Source organism: Halichoerus grypus, chromosome 6, assembly GCF_964656455.1.
Source record: "Halichoerus grypus chromosome 6, mHalGry1.hap1.1, whole genome shotgun sequence".
NCBI classification, from domain to species: Eukaryota; Metazoa; Chordata; class Mammalia; order Carnivora; family Phocidae; genus Halichoerus; species Halichoerus grypus.
Window position 1 is genome coordinate 41,068,394 of NC_135717.1, and position 22,080 is coordinate 41,090,473.

At 46.4% G+C, this 22,080-nt stretch overlaps 1 protein-coding gene across 4 annotated transcripts in view; it reads right to left on the reverse strand.

Annotated features, from left to right (window-relative positions):
- Positions 1 to 11,977: 11,977 nt before the first annotated feature.
- Positions 11,978 to 22,080, reverse strand: part of DIP2C (disco interacting protein 2 homolog C) — a 396,828-nt gene continuing 386,725 nt past the window's right edge. For all 4 annotated transcript variants that reach the window (XM_036097398.2, XM_036097402.2, XM_036097401.2 and 1 more), the window contains 4 exons: positions 21,229 to 21,303; positions 19,114 to 19,288; positions 17,570 to 17,693; positions 11,978 to 15,074 (listed from right to left, as the gene is read on the reverse strand). In XM_036097398.2, the coding sequence (XP_035953291.1) occupies positions 14,822 to 15,074; positions 17,570 to 17,693; positions 19,114 to 19,288; positions 21,229 to 21,303 (627 nt within the window). In that variant the 3' untranslated portion in view covers positions 11,978 to 14,821. The remainder of the gene's footprint in view (positions 15,075 to 17,569; positions 17,694 to 19,113; positions 19,289 to 21,228; positions 21,304 to 22,080) is intronic.

The window sequence follows — 22,080 nt, forward strand, 5'->3', positions numbered from 1 at the left end:
TTGGTTAGATTTATTCCTAAGTATCTTATGGTTTTGGATGCAATTGTAAATGGGATTGACTCCTTAATTTCTCTTTCTTCTATCTTGTTGTTGGTGTATAGGAATGTCACTGATTTCTGTGCATTGATTTTCTATCCTGCCACTTTACTGAATTCCTGTATGAGTTCTAGCAGTTTTGGGGTGGAGTCTTTTGGGTTTTCCACATAAAATATCATATCATCTGCAAAGAGTGAGAGTTTGACTTCTTCTTTGCCAATTTGGATGCATTTTATTTCTTTTTGTTGTCTGATTGCTGAGGCTAGGACTTCTACTACTATGTTGAATAGCAGTGGTGATAGTGGACATCCCTGCCGTGTCCCTGACCTTAGGGGGAAAGCTCTCAGTTTTTCCCCATTGAGAATGATACTCACTGTGGGTTTTTCATAGATGGCTTTTATGATATTGAGGTATGTACCCTCTATCCCTACACTCTGAAGAGTGTTCTTTAATCAAGAAAGGATGCTGTACATTGTCAAATGCTTTTTCTGCACCTATTGAGAGTATCATATGGTTCTTGTTCTTTCTTTTATTAATGTATCACATTGATTGATTTGTGGATGTTGAACCAACCTTGTAGCCCAGGAATAAATCCCACTTGGTCATGGTGAATAATCCTTTTAATGTACTGTTGGATCCTATTGGCTAGTATTTTGGTGAGAATTTTTGCATCCAAGTTCATCAGGGATATTGGTCTGTAATTCTCCTTTTTGATGGGGTCTTTGGTTTTGGGATCAAGGTAATGCTGGCCTCATAAAATGAGTTTGGAAGTTTTCCTTCCATTTTTATTTTTTGGAACAGTTTCAGAAGAATAGGTATTAATCCTTCTTTAAATGTTTGGAAGAATTTCCCTGGGAAGCCATCTGGCCCTGGGCTCTTGTTTGTTGGGAGATTTTTGCTTACTGCTTCAATTTCCTTACTGGTTATGGGTCTGTTCAGGTTTTCTATTTCTTCCTGATTCAGTTTTGGTAGTTTATATGTCTCTAGGAATGCATCCATTTCAGCCAGATTATCTAATTTGCTGGCATATAGTTGCTCATAATATGTTCTTATAATTGTTTGTATTTCTTTGGTGTTGGTCGTGATCTCTCCTCTTTCATTCATGATTTTATTTATTTGGGTCATTTCTCTTTTCTTTTTGGTAAGTCTGGCCAGGGGGTTATCAATCTTATTAATTCTTTCAAAGAACCAGCTCTTAGTTTTGTTGATCCCGTTCTACTGTTCTTTTGGTTTCTGTTTCATTGATTTCTGCTCTGATCTTTATTATTTCTCTTCTCCTGCTGGGTTTAGGCTTTATTTGCTGTTCTTTCTCCAGCTCCTTTAGGTGTAGGGTTAGGTTGCATATTTGAGACCTTTCTTGTTTCTTGAGGAAGGCTTGTATTGCTATATACTTTTCTCTTAGGACCGCCTTTGCTGCATCCCAAAGACTTTGAACAGTTGTGTTTTCATTTTCATTTGTTTCCATGAATTTTTAAAATTCTTCTTTAATTTCCTGGTTGACCCATTCATACTTCAGTAGGATGCTCTTTAACCTCCATGTATTTGAGTTCTTTCCAACTTTACTCTTACGATTGAGTTCTAGTTTCAAAGCATTGTGGTCTGAAAATATGCAGGGAATGATCCCAGTCTTTTGGTACTGGTTGAGACCTGATTTGTGACCCATGAAAAAAATTGAAGAAGACACAAAGAAATGGAAAAATGTTCCATGCTCATGGATTGGAAGAACAAATATTGTGAAAATGTCTATGCTACCTACAGCAATCTACACATTTAAAGCAATCCCTATCAAAATACCATCAACTTTTTTTCAAAGAAATTGAACAAATAATCCTAAAATTTGTATGGAACCAGAAAAGCCAGAGGAATATTGAAAAAGGAAAGCAAAGCTGGTGGCATCACAATTCCGGACTTCAAGGTCTATTACAAAGCTGTAATCATCAAGACAGTATGGTACTGACACAAAAACAGACACATAGATCAATGGAACAGAATAGAGAGCCAGAAATGGACCCTCAACTCTATGGTCAACTAATCTTCGACAAAGCAGGAAAGAATGTCCAGTGGAAAAAAGACAGTCTCTTCAACAAATGGTGTTCGGAAAATTGGACAGCCACATGCAGAAGAATGAAACTGGACCATTTCCTTACACCACACACAAAGATAGACTCAAAATGGATGAAAGACCTCAATGTGAGACAGGAATCCATCAAAATCCTTGAAGAGAACACAGGCAGCAACCTCTTCGACCTCAGCTGCAGCATCTTCTTCCTAGAAACATCGCCAAAGACAAGGAAAGCAAGGGCAAAAATGAACTATTGGGACTTCATCAAGATTAAAAGCTCTTGCACAGCAAAGGAAACAGTCAACAAAACCAAAAGACAACCAACAGAATGGGAGAAGATATTTGCAAACAACATATCAGATAAAGGGCTAATATCCAAAATCTATAAAGAACTTATCAAACACAACACCCACAGAACAAATAATCCAATCAAGAAATGGGCAGAAGACATGAATGGACATTTTTCCAAAGAAGACATCCAAATGGCCAACAGACACATGAAAAAGTGCTCAACATCACTCAGCATCAGGGAAATCCAAATCAAAACCTCAATGAGATACCACCTCACACCAGTCAGAATGACTAAAATTTACAAGTCAGGAAACGACAGATGTTGGCGAGAATGCAGAGAAAGGGGAACCCTCCTACACTGTTGGTGGGAATGCAAGCTGGTGCAGCCACTCTGGAAAACAGTATGGAGGTTCCTCAAAAAGTTGAAAATAGAGCTACCCCATGACCCAGCAATTGCACTGCTGAGTATTTACCCCAAAGATACAAATGTAGTAATCCGAAGGGGCTCCTGAACCTCAATGTTTATAGCAGCAATGTCTACAATAGCCAAACTATGGAAAGAGCCTAGATGTCCATCAACAGATGAATGGATAAAGAAGATGTGGTATATATATACAACGGAATATTATGCAGCCATCAAAAAAATGAAATCTTGCCATTTGAAAACTGGCTGTCCAGCTTTCCTAATACCATTTGTTGAAGAGACTATCTTTTTCCCATTGGATATTCTTTCCTGCTTTGTTGAAGATTAATTGACCATATAGTTGTAGGTTCATTTCTGCGTTTTCCATTCTGTTCTACTAATCTATGTGTTTATTTTTGTGCCAGTACCATACTGTTTTGATCACTAACGCTTGGTATTATAACGTGATATCTGGAATTGTGATGTCTCCAGCTTTACTTTTCTTTTCAAGATCATTTTTGGCTATTTGGGTTCTTTTGTGGTTCCATACAAATTTTAGGATTATTTGTTCTAGATCTGTGAGAAATGATGTTATTTTGGTAGGGACTGCATAAAATGTGTAGATTGCTTTGGGTAGTATAGACATTTTAACAATATTTGTTCTTCCAATTCATCAGCATGGAATGTCTTTCCATTTCTGTCAACTTCAATTTCTTTCATCAGTGTTTTATAATTTTTAGAGTACAGGTGTTTCGCCTGTTTGGTTACATTTATTCCTAAGTATCTTGGTTTTGGTGCAGTTGTAAATGGGATCGATTCCTTAGTTTTGCTCTCTGCTGCTTCATTATTAGTATATAGAAATGCAACAGATTTCTGTATGTTGAGTTTGACTCCTGTGACTTTACTGAATTTGCCTATCAGTTCTAGCATTTGACTGATATGATAGACTTTGGTGGAGCCTTTTGAGTTTTCTATATTGAGTATTAGGTCATCTGCAAATAGTGTAAGTTCGACTTCTTCCTTGCTGATCTGGATGCATTTTATTTCTTTTCAGTTGACTGCTGTGGCTAGGACTTCCAGTACTATGCTGAATAAAAGTGATGAGAGTGGACAGCCCTGTCTTGTTCCTGACCTTAGGGGAAAAGCTCTCAGTTTTTCCCCATTGAGGATGATAGTAGCTGTGGGCTTTTCATATATGGCCTTTATTATGTTGAGACATGTTCCCTCTAAACCTACTTTGTTGATGTTTTTTCATGAATGGATATTGTACTTTGTCAAATGCTTTTTTTTGAATCTATTGAAATGATCATATGGTTGATTGATGTGATGTGATGTATCATGTTGATTTGCGAATATTGAACCACCCTTGCAAACCAGAAATAAACCTCACTTCATTGTGGTGAGTGATTTTTTAAAATGTATTTTTGGATTTGGTTTGCTAATATTTTATTAAGAATTTTTGCATCCCGGAGAAAGGGGAACCCTCCTACACTGTTAGTGGGAATGCAAGCTGGTGCAGCCACTCTGGAAAAGAGTATGGAGGTTCCTCAAAAAGTTGAAAATAGAGCTACCATATGATCCAGCAATTGCACTACTGGGTATTTACCCCAAAGATACAAATGTAGGGATCCGAAGGGGTACATGTTCTCCGATGTTTATAGCAGCAATATCCACAATAGCCAAACTGTGGAAAGAGCCAAGATGTCCATCGACAGATGAATGGATACAGAAGAAGTGGCGTATATATATATACAATGGAATATTATGCAGCCATCAAAAGGAATGAGATCTTGCCATTTGCAATGACGTGGATGGAACTGGAGGGTGTTATGCTGAGTGAAATAAGTCAGTCAGAGAAAGACATGTATCATATGACTTCACTGATATGAGGAATTCTTAATCTCAGGAAACAAACTGAGGGTTGCTGGAGTGGGGGGTGGGGTGGGAGGGATGGGGTGGCTGGGTGATAGACACTGGGGAGGGTATGTGCTATGATGAACGCTGTGAATTGTGCAAGACTGTTGAATCACAGATCTGTACCTCTGAAACAAATAATGCAATGTATGTTAAGAAAAAAAAAAAAGAAGAAGAAGATAGCAGGAGGGGAAGAATGAAGGGGGGGAAATCGGAGGGGGAGACGAACCATGAGAGACAATGGACTCTGAAAAACAAACTGAGGGTTCTAGAGGGGAGGGGGTGGGAGGATGGGTTAGCCTGGTGATGGGTATTAAAGAGGGCACGTTCTACATGGAGCACTGGGTGTTATGCACAAACAATGAATCATGGAACACTACATCAAAAACTAATGACATAATGTATGGTGATTAACATAACAATAAAAAAAATTAAAAAAAAAAAAGAAAAGCCAGTTATGTTTCTGGCTCATGAAAGTAATGGCTTTATGAAGAAGAGCTCACGTAGTGTCCAGGGTCCAGCTCTTCAGGGAGGGTCTCAAAAAATCAACTGTTTTTAAAAGAGAAAAAAGAAATAAAAGGCATCCAATTGGAAAGGCAAAAGGAAAACTGTCTCTATTTGCAGATGATATATATGTAGAAATCCTTACTAAAGTCTCCACCAAAAAACTATATTAGAATAAATGAATTCAATGAGGTTGCAGGATACAAAATTAACATACAGAAATCTGTTGTGTTTCTATACACTAGTAACAAAATAACTCAAAGAGAAATTAAGAAAACAATCCTATTCACAGTTGTACCAAAAGGAATTAAATATCTAGGAATAAAGTTAACCAAGGGAATGAAAGACCTATACTCTGACAACTCTGACATTAATGAAAGAAATTGAAGACAACACAAATGGAAAGATATATCATGCTCATAGATTAGAGGAATTAATATTGTTAAAATGTCCATACTACTCAAAGCAATCTACAGATTTAATGCAATCTCTTTCAAAATACAATACTATGTTTCACAGAACCAGAGCAGATAATCCTAAAATTGTATGGACACAAAAGACCCTTTTTAACCAAAGCATCTTGAGAAAGAAGAACAAAGCTGGAGGTATCACAATTCCAGATTTCAAGATATACTGCAAAGTTACAGTAATCAAACAGTATGCCACTGGCACAAAAATAGACACACATCAGTGGAACAGGATAGAGATCCCCCCAAAATAAGCCCATGCTTATATGGTCAATTAATATACAACAAAGCAGGCAAGAATACACTGGGGCAAAAGGCAGTTTCTTCAATAAATAGTGTTGGGAAAATTGGATTGCCATATGCAAAAGGATAAAATGGGGCCACTTTCTTACAACATACACAAAAATAAACTCAAAATGGATTAAAGACCAAAATGTGAGACCTGAAACCATAAAACTCCTAAAAGAAAACACAGGAAGTTATCTCTTGGAAAGCAGCCTTAGCAACATATTTATGGACCTATCTCCTCAGGGAAGGAAAACAGAAGCAAAAATAAATGAATGAGACTACAGCAAAATAAAAAGCTTTTGCACAGCAAAGGAGACCATCAACAAAACAAAAAGTAAACCTATTGAATGGGAGACAATATCTGCAAACGATAGATCCAATAAAAGTTAACATCTAAAATATATAAAGAACTCATACAAGTCAACAAAAAATAATCCAATTAAAAACGGACAGAGGACCTGAGTGTTAGTTTCAAAAGAAGATGTACAGGTGGCCAAGAGACACATGAAACGATGCTCATCACCACTTATCGGGGAAATGCAAATCAAAACCACAATGAGATATCACCTCGTACCTATCAGAATGGATAGTATCAAAAAGGCAAGAAATAACAAGCATTGGCGAGGATTTGGAGAAAAGGGAACCCTCATGCACTGTTGGCAGGAATGTGGAAAACAGTACAGAGGTTCCTCAAAAAATTAAAAATAGAACTACCACCAGATCTAGTATTTCCACTACTGGTTAAACAATAATGCTAGTACAAGAAGATATATGCACCCTATGTTTACTACAGTATTGGGTGTGGAAGCAGCCTAAGTGTCTACCAGCAGATGAATGGATAAAGAAGATCACACACACACACACACACACACACACACACACACACACACAGAGGAATATTACTCAGCCATAAAAAAATGAGATCTTGCCATTTGTAACAACATGGATGGACCTACAGGGTATTCAGCTAAGTGAAATAAGTTAAAGACAAATACTATATAATTTCACTTCTATGTGGAATCTAATAAACTAAATAAATGAACAAACCAAACAGAAACATAGTCATAAATACAGACAATTTGTGGTTCACAGGGGGGTGGTGGGGGGATGGGTGAAATAGGTGAAGGGGATTAAGAGGTACAAACATCCAGTTATAAAACAAATAAATCAGGGTAATGAAAAGTACAGCATAGGGAATATAGTCAATAATATTACAATAATTTTGTATGGTCACAGTAACTACACTCACTGTGGTCAAATCACTCTGCTGTGCACCTGAAACTAATAGAACATTGTATGTCAACTATATTATAAAAATCAAACATTTCTAAAAGTTACGTTTTTTCAAAAATGAAAAAAAACAGGTTTTCCTAAATGCCCATGTGGTAAATTGTGGGATACTGATGGCAGATAGCAGTGATCTTTTTCTCTTCTTTCCCCTTGCCTAACTGTATCATTTCAAGGGGAGGTCTGCACACCCACACACATAATGTGCCAGTCCATTTCTCGTTTCCTAGCTTTATTTCCCTAACTAGATTGTTGTCATTGGCAATTCTGTGACTCCTGGATCCCCATATCTATACCCACCCAAGTGCTCTAAAACACAGTAGGAACTCCTTAAGTGCGTGGGACTTACTGACCTCATTCTCTGAGCAGCAAGGCATCCTTGAAGCCCATGGCTGAGTTGCACTGAGGACCTAGTTCATAGAGACGTCTGAAAAGACGGACTGGAAAAAACAAAGAGGTGGCAATGGGGGAAAAGGAGCTTTCTGTAGAAAATCATCCCGCACAGGTCATCCTTTTACATGCTCCTTTTACACAAAATACTGACCATATCAATACCTGAATATCTGACTTTAAACAAACCAAATGGAGGGTTTAACTGTTCACATTACACAAGAGCGTGGGGGCTCTTAAAAGAGCTTCTTCTCAAGTGCTTCTCCACATGTCCTTAAACATTCGACAGAGTTAGGAACTACCAGCAAACAGGGTCGCCTCTGCTGAGAGATTATCAATTAGGCACTACGAGCACTTCTGAGCTTTGCTGTTTACAAAGCATCTTGACATTTGGGGGATTTTGTTGCTGTTTTAGGAAATTAGAGCACTGGAGGATTCTGTTCAGTACTGGACCCCCAACACCCCTACTCCTGAGTTAAGAAAAGAGGAGGGTTGACTGGGAGAGAGAGAGCCACATGTTCGGCTTGTCTCTTACTGGCCATGATGCCACCAACCTGACATGGTCACCCTTGTGTAACCACTGTATGAGCAAAAAAATGTCCCAAACAACCCAAAGCATGTCTTCAGTGACCCTCTGGGTTTACTTTGAGAATTAAAAATCAATTTCTGTCGGAGCAGTCCCAGCGCCCCAGGAGAGCTCTGGTGTCTGGAGGCGGGCTTGTTACAAGGAGTAATAGGGAAGCAAAGATAAATGAGTCCTCGACTTCCCCATCGTATTTTAGTCAGAAGATGAGTTAGAAGAATTGTGTGTGTAGGGGAAATGAGACCTTTGAGACAATCTAGTCTTACCCCTTCTTTTTAGAGACAGCAAAGCTTATGTGACCTCCTCTGTGTGCAACCAAGACGAAACCCGAGTCTCTGAGTAGCGTGGAACTGGGGACCAGCTCATGCCTCAGTCTCTGCTAGACCCAAAACTCAGAGTCGTGGGGCTCCTTTACTTTATTGCAGCAACCACAAATGGCTGGTGCTCAAATATCTGTTGATAAGGGAATGATACAGAATTTGGAACATTAAATGTTTCGAAGACCAAATAATCAGACTCAGAAACTAAAAATCAGAATCAAAAGTTAATTCTCAAAAGTTTGTCTTACTACTTTGTACCTTAGAACAAGAATCAGCAAACCATGACCTCGGGGCCAAACTGGGTTGCTGTCTATTTGTAGAACCCAAAAGCTAAAAATAGCACTTATACTTCTAAATAATTGAAAAAGTCAATAGAATAGTATTTTGTGAAAAGGAAGTTACACAAAATGCAAATTTCTGTGTCCATAAATACAGTTCTATTGGACTGGAGCCTTGCCCACTTACTTGAGAGCTGCGTTTGTGTCACACCATCAGAAACGGTGGCTGAGACAGAAGACATCCGGCCCTTCACAGAAATATTGACTGCCTGCCCAGGAAGGCTGGCAAAGATCTGCTTAAACCCCAGCTGGGGTGTTGCCAAGATGCACCCATACCTGGTGCGTCTTGTTATCTTTCAGGCATCACTGCCCACTAAGATTCACGACTTAGTTCTGACCAAAAGCATCCCTCAAACCTATGGACAATAGCCAACTCCACCCTCAGAGCCCACGGTCGTCTGCAGGAACCACAGCGCTGGTGGAAGAGCTTCACTCGTTGTCAGTCTGGGAAGCTGTTGGAGCGACCATCTGGGTTAGTTACAATGACCAGAGATAACCAACTCTCGAAAGCCTGTGATGCACGCTCAGTAGCCAGTAGCTCCTCTTGATGGTGAAAACAGCATGTTTTTGAGAATTCCCTGCTTGTTTGGCACTAGGCACAGACCACACAAGCCAGGGACCTCAGGTTCTCAGTCTTGTAAACTTTTGGTGCTACCCATCCTCAACGGAAAGCCTGTCTGGTCATGGTCAGGGGCAATCTGCCATTGCCAGGTGGGTCTGAGGAGGGAGACACTGGGGAAATGTCTCCTTTGATAGTGGATCAAGGAAGCATAGCCATGGGCCAGCAACTCACCAAGTGTCACTCAACAAGACAAGGGCGTGTCTCTGGCCCCTTGCAGAAACGTCCCCAGGGGAAGCCGGTGGGGGCGGGGCAGCTCCGGACCCACACTGCCCCATCTCAGGCTTCCGAGGCACACATACCCCTGGGCAGGCCCCGGAGGTCTGTTCACGGGCAGATCCGGACAAGGTCCTCCTGAGGTTTCGCTGCAGTAAAGGCAGGCAGGATGCATCGTCTAGGTCGCTCCCTGCCCCCCGTGGCCCCAACATTCCCTTCACAAGGCCGTGACAGCGGCGAACATTTCCCGCCACGCTGTTCTGTCCTAGGCATGCAAGGGCTGGGAGACTCTGCCCAGGCTCCGATCACCGAGGTCCACGCAGACCCGGCTCCTTCCCGTGTCCCTCACGCTCTCGCTGGGTCTTCCCACTTCCCATTTCTACTGCGCTACCACGTCAGAGGTCTTCCTAACGTGCCGCTGTCTGCCGAGTAAACGATCCCCTCGCTAACCGCATCGCTTTTTTCTAACTCCTTCCCCCTTTCCCATCGTCTTCCTTTATCCTCTTTCTGATGTTTCCGGTCATTTGTCAAGCGGCGGGGATACTTGGGCCCCAACAATGGGTCATTAGAATTCCTAAGTTCGGCTACAAAGCCTGAGTGGCTATCAGGATTCACTGGCATCTTCCGTGTTATGAAAATAAGCAACGTTCCTCCTGTTTCCAGAGCTCCTACTGTCTGTCTGTCTAGCATCATGTCCCACAGGGCTTCAAGCCCTCTGCTCCCAGCGACCCCGATACCGCTTAGCCGCGACGAGGTCCTTCATTCAGCCAGTGCTCACCGAACGCCCGCTGCCAGGCACTGGGGGACACTCAGAAAAAGTGCTGTTCCTTCTCACTGGTCAGTCTCTGCCTTCTGGAGTAGCGGCACCTGCACCTGGGCTCGCTGCCACACCCGGGGGAACACAGGTGCTGTCTTGCTCGCGCTCCTGAGAACAGGGCGGACGACGAGGAAACCGTCCTCCACCCAACTTCTAGGGCGTTCTACCCTTCCGCCTCCGCGGGGCAGGCCTCGTGCGGACACGAAGCAAGAATGGAACCCTGGCGCGGGAAGGCCTGTCGGCCGGTCTGCACCAGTTACTCGTTCGCCCAGAGGTCTTTGCAGCTGGGGCAGTAAATCCAAACCAAACCCGAAGCACCACGAAGCCTCGGACGCAGCGGCGGAAGCCTGCTGTCCCTGCCATCCCCACTCACCACCCCCGCTGAACGCCACGTGTGCAGCAGGCTCACGCACCGCGCGTACCCCTGCCGGCGGGAGTCGGGCGCCGAGCTCGGCCCTGCGCGCCACTCGGTTCCCAGACTCAGCCTGGAAGCCGGAGAGGCGGCGCGACGGCGGGCCTCGGGTTCCCAGGGGCACTGGGCGCGCAAGAGGGGGGCCAGGGCGTGCCCCTCGCCTCTCCTCAGGTGTATGGACCGCCCGCCAGCGCGCCCAGGACCTTGCGGGGCAGATGACCACACAGGGAGACGACCGAGCTGCCACCAAGCCGATGCCAGCCGCGTCCGGGAAGCCAGCGTGCTGCAGGTCCCGCACGCGCGCATGCGCTGTGGGAAGCAGGGCCGCCTGGGGGCCGCGGGCGTGTCTGCGGGTTCCCGGCACCGCCCGATCCCGGGCTCCCGGGGCGCCGTCCTCAGCCGGCCGGGGTGCTCCGGGGCTTCTCACCCGCAGGTGTTCGGCTAAGCCTGGTAACCTGGGGGTGCAGATCTGGGTGCTAATCATTTTCATGTGTACACAATTCATTTTCTGATAACCCTTAGGCTGAAGGTTGTACTGCCTTCCACGAGACAAACCTGTAAGAATTCTCAGATCTTGGGCAAAAGACAAGAGCTTTTAAGGTTGTCAAACGAGCAAAGATAATTTGGGTTGGAATAGCCAGCTAGGCCTACTTCCTGACATGCAGAGGTTTCCTGTCACACGGCTGACAAAGTATTGGCACACAGGACTCAGGCTTCCTCTTTGTCCCCCAAATTTACCAAGAATCTGTACACTTGCAGCAAATGTGAACAAATATATTTAGATATATTTAAAAGAATTAAAAAAAACATTTCACAAAACATTTGTTGCCATAGGAATTTTTTAAGCAGTAAATGCCCACATCAAAATTTAAACATTGTTCAAAGTATGATTTATCTGTACTAATAAGTAATGCAACAAATTATGTAAACAGAGTCAGATACATTTCCCATTTCCCTGCAGGAGTCACTTCCTTCCTGGGATTGAAGCTGTCCCAGACAGTTTTCCAGGGGACCAATTAAGAAACTGCTATTTTCAGAGCAACAAAAATAAAAGCTTTTATTTGTTCATTTGAATATAAAACAGGCGTTATCACAGATGTACAAAGCTTACTGGTGGTTTAACATACGAGAAGGTTGCCGTCCTTTGCACATAAAAATTTTGTTTGAAACCGTGATTGGTTGAGTACATGAATTTCTCTAACCAGTCACCACACTCTATGAAATAACGCTGCTAACATTCAACTGATAAAAGGGGCAGTTTCCCTTGGGTAAAGTGTCAAGCAGGATTAAATATATATAATAAACAAGCACCATGAGGAAGCCGCCCTGTTGGGTTAGGTCTGTGTTTCAATGTTCATTGTGTACCCTTCTTTGTGCAAGTTGATTACACGGTTTTGTCTGACTTCAAAAGCACAAGGTCACAAGACAAACATTGTTACATTCTCATGAATGATTTATCTACAGCACAATTTCTAATACAGAACAATCCTTCTTTATTGCTGAAACGGGTTTCCTTTCCTTTTTCTTGCACAAATGACCTTCGATCCCAGCCCCCAACCCTTTGGACCTCAACTCTACCATGAGAGATGACAAGGACGTCACTAACCACTTTCACAACTGCCCCGCCTTGCACGTGAAGCTGACATGGTGAAGGTGAAGGTCATATTGGAAGTGATACCTGATTTGTTGTTTGCTTCCGACATCAGCTAGACCTCACAAGTTATCCCGTAGCTGTGTTTCCTAGTCAGTATCTTACCGGAAACCTTAAACCTCCTTCCCCTTAAACAAGGTGGGTGTGTGTAAGAAAACATCTTTTTTTCTGTGTGTGGTGGGTTTTTTCCCCCTTAGGAAGCAGAAGACTAGGAATGTGTATCTGAAGCATGTAGAGAAATATTCACACACAGCAATGAAGTCAAACAATATCTTAAAAATCAAATAATTTGTGGAGATGGAAGGATGCACCCCACATGCAGACAAATTTAAAAAAATGCCACTTAAAATTTTTAAAAAACAATTAGCCTTGGATCTCGGAAGTCAAACAAAACTCTTTTAGCAAAGGGCTTACTGCTGGCGCATACAGCAAAGGCAGATGAAGACATTGCCTACAATATGGTGAAAAGAGACTCTAAGGTTTGCCCAGCAACAATCTTGCTCATGCATTTCTAGCAACGAGAGCCACTGCAGGGTCATATTGGGGCAGTTATAAGATAGATCACGCTTGGACAGCGGATACCTCTTCTTGGCTGGACACAGATGGGCCATTTCGATCGAGGAGTGTACAGATGAGACGTGGAAATCGGAAGGTGTGTGAGGCGGCAGCAGCAGCGAGAGATGGAAATCAGAAACGTGTCATCCACAGGTGGTGAAATGAAGGCAGCTGGGAGGCTTTCTCGCTCCAGCCAATGGCTCTGTGAGGAGTCCCGGGGCAGCTCATGAGGGTGGAGCCCCAGAGCTCTGGGTGGGGGCACCCCAGAGAGCTGGCTGAGGTGACGGTCTCCTATGTGAGTCTTTTCCCTTAAAGCTGTTCTGGACAGTCTGTCCACTCCATACAATGGCCATCTGAGGGGAATCAACACAACCCGGTGCAAATGACCATAAAAGAGCACTCCTTTTCATACCAAGGACCAAAAAGGGTGACATTAACAAAAAGGATGAACAACAAGGATTTCTTGCAGCTAAGAGAGCAGTGCTACTCAGCACCTGCCTTCCCTAATGTCCGCTCAGTGTCGTAAGCACACACTGGCACAGACCGCTCACCGTTGCCCCCGCAGCAAAGGGAAAATAGTGCACATTTCGCCTCAAATTCCTTCCCCAACTTCGAGATGGCAATAATTTCACTTGCTGGTCTCTGGTTCTAGAAGAAACATTTAGACCGGGCTACCGGCAATCTGGGATTGCTCGCATCAGCAAAGTGGGTGTGAGAGAATCTCGCTTTATCTACAGTACAGTGGAGGGGACACCATGCAAGTGACAGGTTCTGCATTTTAAACTTTAAAATCTCCTTTGTTCATTAGTGAATTTATATTTCATATATATATATTTGTTGTGATACTATCCACGCAAGATAATACAACACTTTTTTATATTAGCAAACATTACAAGACTTTAATGTTCTTGAATGTTTTTCTCTTTTATACTTCTAAAGAGATCAAAATAAATTAAACGTTTGTACATAATTACATATGAAGAAGTTAACTTATTTTATCTTTTTAGTTTAGTACAAAGATATCTGCAAGAGAGTTGCCGAAATACACCTTATTTATAATTTCTTCTCATTCTATGCTAACTTCAAAGGCCATATGTTAGCCTTTGTTTATCCAGCACATTTCTGACAAAGAAAGCTGCTAAAATCTAATCGGAAGGTGCTATTTGGAAGGTTTTCTCGTACCTCAACAAACTTTCCTAAAAGGATGAAATCTAGCAATGGCTTAAATTAGTAACAAGGTCCATGTCATTAAGATTTCATGACACATTAAACAGAGAAAACAATTCTTTGTCACACTACATAAATTGTTTAAAAGAACCCATCTGGAGGGCAGAATATTTTTTTAATTGCTATTTTGGCTTAACAAAATACCACATTTACGAAGAAAGCACTTATTATCCAATAATTAAAAAAAAAGAAAAGAAAGTTTTGAAATGGGTTTTTCCAACAAACTGAAGGCAGTAATCCAAAGTCCTTCTGAGCAAACTTCAGTGGTAAATTCACATTTCACATTTCACCCCCATGCCAATCAGGACTGCTGTGGAAAGTCTCACCACCGCGTGAACAAAGGCTCCATTCTGGCGAATGTGGCCCTCATGTCTGCAAACTTGAGTGACACTGAGAAAAACGTTTACTTTCCTAGAAAAGTCTACGGGACCAGAGACGAGACTACATGTTGTAGGCCACATAGATGGGATCTAGCTGGTCTGCCAAAAACCCATCCCGCAGGTGCATACGCTGCTTCTCTCCCCGGGAGTTGATGGGGATGACACCGATGTCCACCACGACCACGACCCCCACCACCAGGTAGTGCTCCTCCAGAACCACGTTGGTCACTAAGGGGACCAGGTCCAAGGCTTCTTGCTCCGACCCATCAAGCTCAACCACCACCACCAACAAATTGGTCCAGGTGAACACAGCGCTGCAAGAGAGAAAAAAATCATCACTATGCCGTGAGGTGTTTATGTAACAATTTCGTTTTCTTTTCAAGAAGTGCCATATGGTTCTTTTCTGATCTGCCTGCACATTGACGGTCTCTCTGAGCCCATGGCTTTTCGCTCAGTAGGTGGCTGCACACACTCCTGTGGTTAGGGTTTTCTACCGGCCGGCTCTCACGGGGGCTGCCGCGCACGCAGGGGATCTCCGTGCCAGGCAGCACCCTGACACGGCCCTGCCCTCTGCTCCCAGCTGCGGCCGAGGGGCACACGGTGCCACAGAAGCCCCACCATGTGCACACCAGGCCCCTAAGGTGGAGTCCTGGCCTTGGGCTTGGTGAGCGGTAAGTTAGCAGAGGCCGGACAGCCCCTGGGGCTCTGGGGCCGGTCCTGACCTCCCTCTGCCACAGCAGGACGGGGGACGTCGAGGGAGGGTGAGAAACGTGGAGAGCCACCAGCTTGGTGCCTGGCTGACCGTGGGCCCCAGTCACACTGGGGCCAGACAACCCAGTGGTCAACTGCAGACATGGGGACCCAACAACACGCTGCTGTCTGAAGCACTGAGTCTGGAAGGAGTGTCAGGCAGCAAGAGGTGACCTGTGTGGGGGAAAGATCCTCCAGAACGTCAGAGATTCATCTAGAAGCATTTTATTTGGGATCTCTCAGTGGAGGGTCACCCAGAAGATTTGGTGGGGCCAATCTGTGGGAGCCTAAACTCAGTACTTTACGCTTTAAGCCACCTGCAGTTTATAAGGTTGGTCTTTAAATAGGGGTGGTTATAGGGCCTTAACAGGCTCTGCTCCTGGTGCCTGTGGTCTGCTGGCTGAGGCGGTCAGAAGCGTCCAGGGCAGAAGAGGCGTGGGAGGCGGGGGCCAGGCTCCAGGGGCCTGCAGTGGGTTGCTGGCGCCTGCGTCCTCCAGCCGGACGCACAGAAGGGTCTAGGAGGCAGCAAGTATTTGGGAAACTCACTACAGTTTTCTAAAACTGTATGGGTATGTCTATTCAGAAAAAAACCCGCACGTTTTGTTTAGTATGACCAATATATACGTTAATGTGGAAGGGAAATATTGGAGAATGTGTTCAACAGATTACTGCTTCTCGAGTTTGCTGTGATCAGTGTGTACCTAAGGGAACAGTCCTGCCAAGGTCCGTTCGCAAGATGCGCTGGTGCCAAATTCCCATAAAAGGACACTTTATGACACTAAAACATTGCTCTGTGTGGCCCAAGTGAGCCCATACTGAGTTTGTGATATCACAGATCTTACATGTATATTAGCCACTTGTGGTATAATTTTATTATAGCACCTGACGCTTATGATACAGTATCAGGAACCGGGGTTTCTGTATTTGATGGAGGAGGGGGTTTGCCAGGGAGTGATGGGCTGGATGAGTGTTGTTTTCCTAGGGCCACAGATGTCCAACCCTGGAGACAACGGATGAGAAGGGCAAGATTTGGTTAGCTGGACCGTGCCACCCTGAAATAGCCACATGGAGGGACGTGAGTGTCTGCCTTCCACCTTGGTGCGATGTAACCGAGGGTGTGCGCTGGGGGAGGCGCCCAGGTTGGGCAGGGAAGGTGAGAAGGAGCAGGAAGAACAATAGAGCAGTTTGTGCTGGGCGGTTTCTGAAGGACCAGAGCCCCGCAGGACGGAACTGTGGGTGCACACGTGAGGTGAGGTGAGTGCGAGGCCCCACGCGCATCAGGTGAGGCCACAGCAGGGCTTAGAACAAAAACTCGAATCCTGGAACAGAAACCCACAGGCGGCGGCACGGAGTCCCCGTCACAGGTCTTTAAGGTGGAAACAGCCCTTTGCAACCAGATGGAAAATGTCTGCGGTAGGCAATACAAACCAGTCTAAGTTATTTTCTTAAAACTACAGACCGGGAGGCTGTAATCGGTATGTACAGCTAGTGGCATGGAAACCGAGGTAGCCCTGTGCCGTCTCTGGGCTGCAGTCTCTCCAGGGATCCCAGCTCCTGGCCACTTGCAGCTCCAGCAGCCTCGGGGTGAGGAGGGACGTCACCACGTCAGAAGCACAGGGCCACGCGTGGGTTCGCAAACTCTCTCTTCTCTCTTCCAGGCTGCCGAGCCGCCCGTGTCCAGGGCCCATAAATGGCAACAAATAACTAGCCTGTAATCAGCTCACAAGGGGCAACGAACAACTCAGGCCCATCTACCCACCAGGAAGGACTGCTCATGAGCGATTTCAGAATGTGCCTCCCTTGGGGTTCCTCAGCTTCGAGATCACATCAGGTCCCTGCCAGCTCTGGGGCCAAATGAACGAACAAACCTACAGTTAACGGTGTGGAGCCTCTTTGCACCCTTTACCACCATGTAAAGGCACCGAGTGAGCTTGGGGCCCCCAGGCCAGCCCCACCAGCAACACAGCCAACCACATGGACCAGGGAGGGAGGATGAACCCAAGGGCCCTCGCCGGCCTGGTCAGTGGCAGCTGGGTGCAAATGCGCACCCACTACTCACCATTCTGTGACGCTTTTATGGGCTCTGATGACCGAGGTCTCAATGTCTATCGGGTGATACCTCATCCCCCGCAGCTCCATCGCTTCGTCCAGCGCCCCCACCACGTACAGGGCATCGTGGCGCTCTGTGCAGGGAGTGGAGAACGTGTGTGAACCTCACCACAATGGTGCTCAAGCTGCTTTGTAAGAGACTGAGATTAAAACTACCCCTGAGTGAGAGACACAAGCCAAGGAATAGGGTCACTGAGTGCGGGTAGCTAGTTCCTTCCTACTGGGACGCTGTGCAGCCCGGGGCCCCCAGGACACCAGCCTGGCCGGGATCATGGTCTCACGGAGAGCCAGCTGCACACCTCAGCGCCCCGGGGGAGAGCGCACGTCCTGGACCCGCTCCTGCACACCTTCAATACACTATCTCCTACTCCTCGGGAGCACCTCCGCCCCTCGGCGGCCGGCAGACGCCGTGCTCTCCCGCAGCCACAGGTCAGGGTGCAGCACAGCCAAAACCAAACCCCGCCCCCTCTGATGGCATCCCATGAGGCCGCAACTGCTGGAATTCCACCTCCGAGTGGGAAAATCTTTTCCAGTTCAAGTCGGATGAGATGGGGATGTTTATTTGCTGGCTTCTATGACTGCAGCAGGACTCCCATCTTTTGGGGGGTCACAGAGGTGAGGAAACAGCAATAGTGCTGTCCCCAGCGCCCCAGAATTCCGCGGGATGGGACCTGTCCCTCCTCCTGGGGGGTCTGGATCACCATGGCCCTGCCTTGCTTCGTTCCTCACAGGAATCCCAGAGAGCACCCTCAAATAAAACAGTCTTTGATTTTCCCAAATTGCAAACGCGATGCCAAAATGTTTTTGTGCTTTTCCACTAAATATACGCCAATTCAGCCAGGTTCACAAAGCTCCCCCCAGGGAGGTGTGTCAGCAAGCCTCCCAGACACTCACCTCCTGGGGTGTGGGTCCAGCAGGATCTCCCTAGGAAATCTCAGCTCCCATCCTCTGAAATAACTGAGTCCTGCCTCTACTTTGAGTGGAACTAGAAGCTGAGACTCTCATAGCAAGTAGGCCTGTACCTTTTCATTTTTTATAACTCTCCTGCCTGGCGCCAGCCCCCAGCAGAGAAGGGAGCAGCGCCTCCCCATGCCCAAGCCTGAGCACCTCGCTACCTCCCTTTCCCGACAGGCCAGGCCTGGTCCGGTCAGGCAGAGGGCAGTGGGTGTACTCCTGCAGCCGCTGTCCAGGTGGGCCTCGGGGGCACGGGGCCGCTGCGGGTGGGTGAGGGGTACGTCCACTGCATGGAGGGGCATGGTGTCCTGGCTCCTGTGCAGGGTTTAAATCTGTCCTTGGCTCTGTGAGAGACTGTGCTCACGGAGCACACGGTCTCTCACGTGGCTCTGGCGTGCTGGACTCACACCGATCCTCCTCTCCTTCACGCTCAGCTGTTTTGCAGCAAGCATGCACAATGTGCTCGTGGGGCTGGCGTCCCAGTCCCACAAACGTTCTCAGGGCCTGGGGGCCTCTCCACCCACCTGCCCGGGCTCTTACCTCCGTTTGCATCTGTGAGCTCCGTCCTCCGCAGGAACCCCAAGTAGCCTGTCCGCGCCCAGACCGTCTGGGTGTCTCCAAAACTTAACCTTGAGTTGAAGTGGTCTGACTGCAGGGACTCATCTCCGTAAATGGTGAAATAACCACTGGCATTGTGGGCACTGTGAACCCAGATCTGTGAAGGAAGCAACAGAACTGGGTGAGTACGCTGGGGAGGATCTGCAGGGAGGAAACTACCTGGGCAGTCAGTGACATCAGAATGCCCATGCCTGGTGGGACCCCGGCCGTGTTAATCTCACGCGGGCTTCAGGGGAGACTCAGATGCCATAGTATTTACTGGAATAGAGCCACTAAGCGAACAACGAGGCTGTCCACCTCTTGAGAAGCCCATTAAAACAAACTGAGGGTTTTAAAGTGAACATATCAAATGTGTTCACCGCTGGGCACCTGCAGCCACCTAGTCCTCCGTGCTGAACAAACCAAAGCCTAGAGCAGACACAGAAGTGACACCATCACGCAGGGGGAATGAAACCTGTCCCTGCTCTCCAACACACAATTTCCTCATTAAGACACACTCCCGGTCAGAAAACGAGAGTGAGGTGGATTCTGACACCCGGCCGGCTCCCCCAGGTGCCCAAGACAGCACGCCGTCCTCCCCAATTTCATCTAGGAATGTACTTAAAGGAAATTCCTAAATAAGATCTGTATGGAATTTTATCACCTCAGCTCTGATCTTTACACATAACTGAGAAATTCAAATGAAGGGCCAAGCTGCAGCCCACACAGAAATGGAGTCTGGGGAGCGGTCAGTCTGTCCTTTGGTCACCGTTTACAGCTCGAGGCCTCCGGGAGAAGCGGTGGCCCAGCTTTGTTGTTTCAGCTGAAGGCGGGCTGACACAGGAGGTTAGTGTCCCGTGCACAGCAGAGTGATCTGACACTTGTATGCGGAACAGTAACTGTAGTCACCGTGCAACATTATTACACTCCCCAGGCTGCGCTCTTTATTCCCAAGACTCGCTCACTTCACAACTGCAAGTCTGTACTTCTCAATCCGCTCACCCACCTTCCCCTCTGCCAACCACTGGTTTGTTCTCTGTGTGTTGTGCGGTGGTGTTTTTAACGGGGTGTCAGCTACAGGCAGGTCTGTAAGGAGGGAGAGCTGACCACACAGGGCCAGTGACCCTGACAGCCAGGAGGCTCTCCCCGGGCAGGATGGGCTTCCTTCCACCCAGTGCACAGGGCAGGCTCGGCCTTGGAGAGAACGGGAGGGAAGATAAGTGTGTTGGCACCCTTCCCTGATGTCCTCTGCGTCCTCTGTGGCCTGGCTGAGTGGGGCAGGGGAAGGATCGGGGACGGCGGGCTGAGGATGTGTGTTCTCCAGCCGCACGTGGCAGGAGGGGTGGTCAGCCGGGTTTCACTGTGAATATGGGCTGAAGGGTCAAAGCCAGTACGGACTTTCCGACTGAAGGAAATACCTGTCATTTCCTAACCCGCTTGCTACCGTTTACTGATATTCTATGAGTCTAGGCTGTGGCCGTATGCTCTGTGCACACTGCTCCGTCCTCATCCCCATGAACTCAGCAATGACGGCTTCCTTACAGAAATCCACTTTGTAGCCTGAACTTTCACAGCTCATTTTGAGTCACTTTCCAGCCAGTCAGTTGAGACTTACCCAATCTGATCAGGTGTTGCCTCCTGCCTCTTGCCTCTTGCCTCACCCGGGTGGGCATCCCGTAATTCACCTCACCAGAATGAGTACCCCATAAGTCACCTCTGCTGGGGGCACCTGTAACTTGCCTCACCCAGGGGGGCACCCCATAACTTGCCTCACTCAAGTGAGCACCCCATAAGTCACCTCTCCCAGGTGAGTACCCTATAACTCACCTCTCCTGGGTGGGCATCCCATAACTCGCCTCACTCGAGTGAGTACCCCATAAGTCATCTCTCCCAGGTGGCACCCCATAACTCACCTCACCTGGGTGGGCACCCCGTAACTCACCTCACCCAGGTGGGTACCCCATATCTCACTTCTCCTGGATGGGCACCCCATACCTTGCCTCACTCAAGTGAGCACCCCATAAGTCACCTCTCCTGGGTGGACACCCCGTAACTCACCTCACCCAGGTGGGAGTCACCCAACGGTCCTTTTGTTTCTGGATTGGCAATTATGATCCGAACCCCTGGAAGTATCTATGTGGGAAAGGAGAACATTCTGGTCAGTGGGCAGAGAGGTAGATGCTACACTCCAATCAGCCTTGACCTTGCCTTCATGCCACATGCCTGTTTTCCTTTCTAAAACTGTTCAGAAAGTAGTATGGCTTTAAATTAAAATTACATACCACAGCATGACATAATTACTATGTGACAATTGCATCTTATTGCAATTATTACTACAGTGATAAAGCCTGTGTTAACGTGATCTTAAAATTAAGAATCTGAATGAAAACAGGATAAATGATGTAATTCAGCCTGATGCTTGCAAAACAGGAATCTTCAGGTATTTCAATTAATTTTCCAGTTATGTTTAACATTGTGCGTGACATCATGGGACGCTGATGTGGAGGAAGGGGTGAGGTTTGCAGTAGGCACTGAATTAAGGAGGTCACGGATCAAGTTTTCCAAGATGAGTGTGGACTGAAAGCGCAGGTGGGCACGGCACAGTGCGGTGGCGGGAGGAAGAGCCGGCGCATCCCAGCGTGTTCTGACTTGAATGCCCGTCCAGCTCTCCATCTTGGTTATGCTTCAACACCCTCCTGCACGTCACTGTCTTGTATCAGAATGCTCATATCAAGCATCTCCCTCTTAATGGAAGTTTGGCTTGGAAACATTCTGAATTTCACTAACACCACATGCATATGGCAGCAAAAGCTGGTTCTGCAAATTTAGAAAATAGCCCGTGTTGGTTCAGCTACTGGGAAGGGTTGAGATTCGGCAAAACATCGGTGGTGAGAAGTCCTGTTCCGTCCC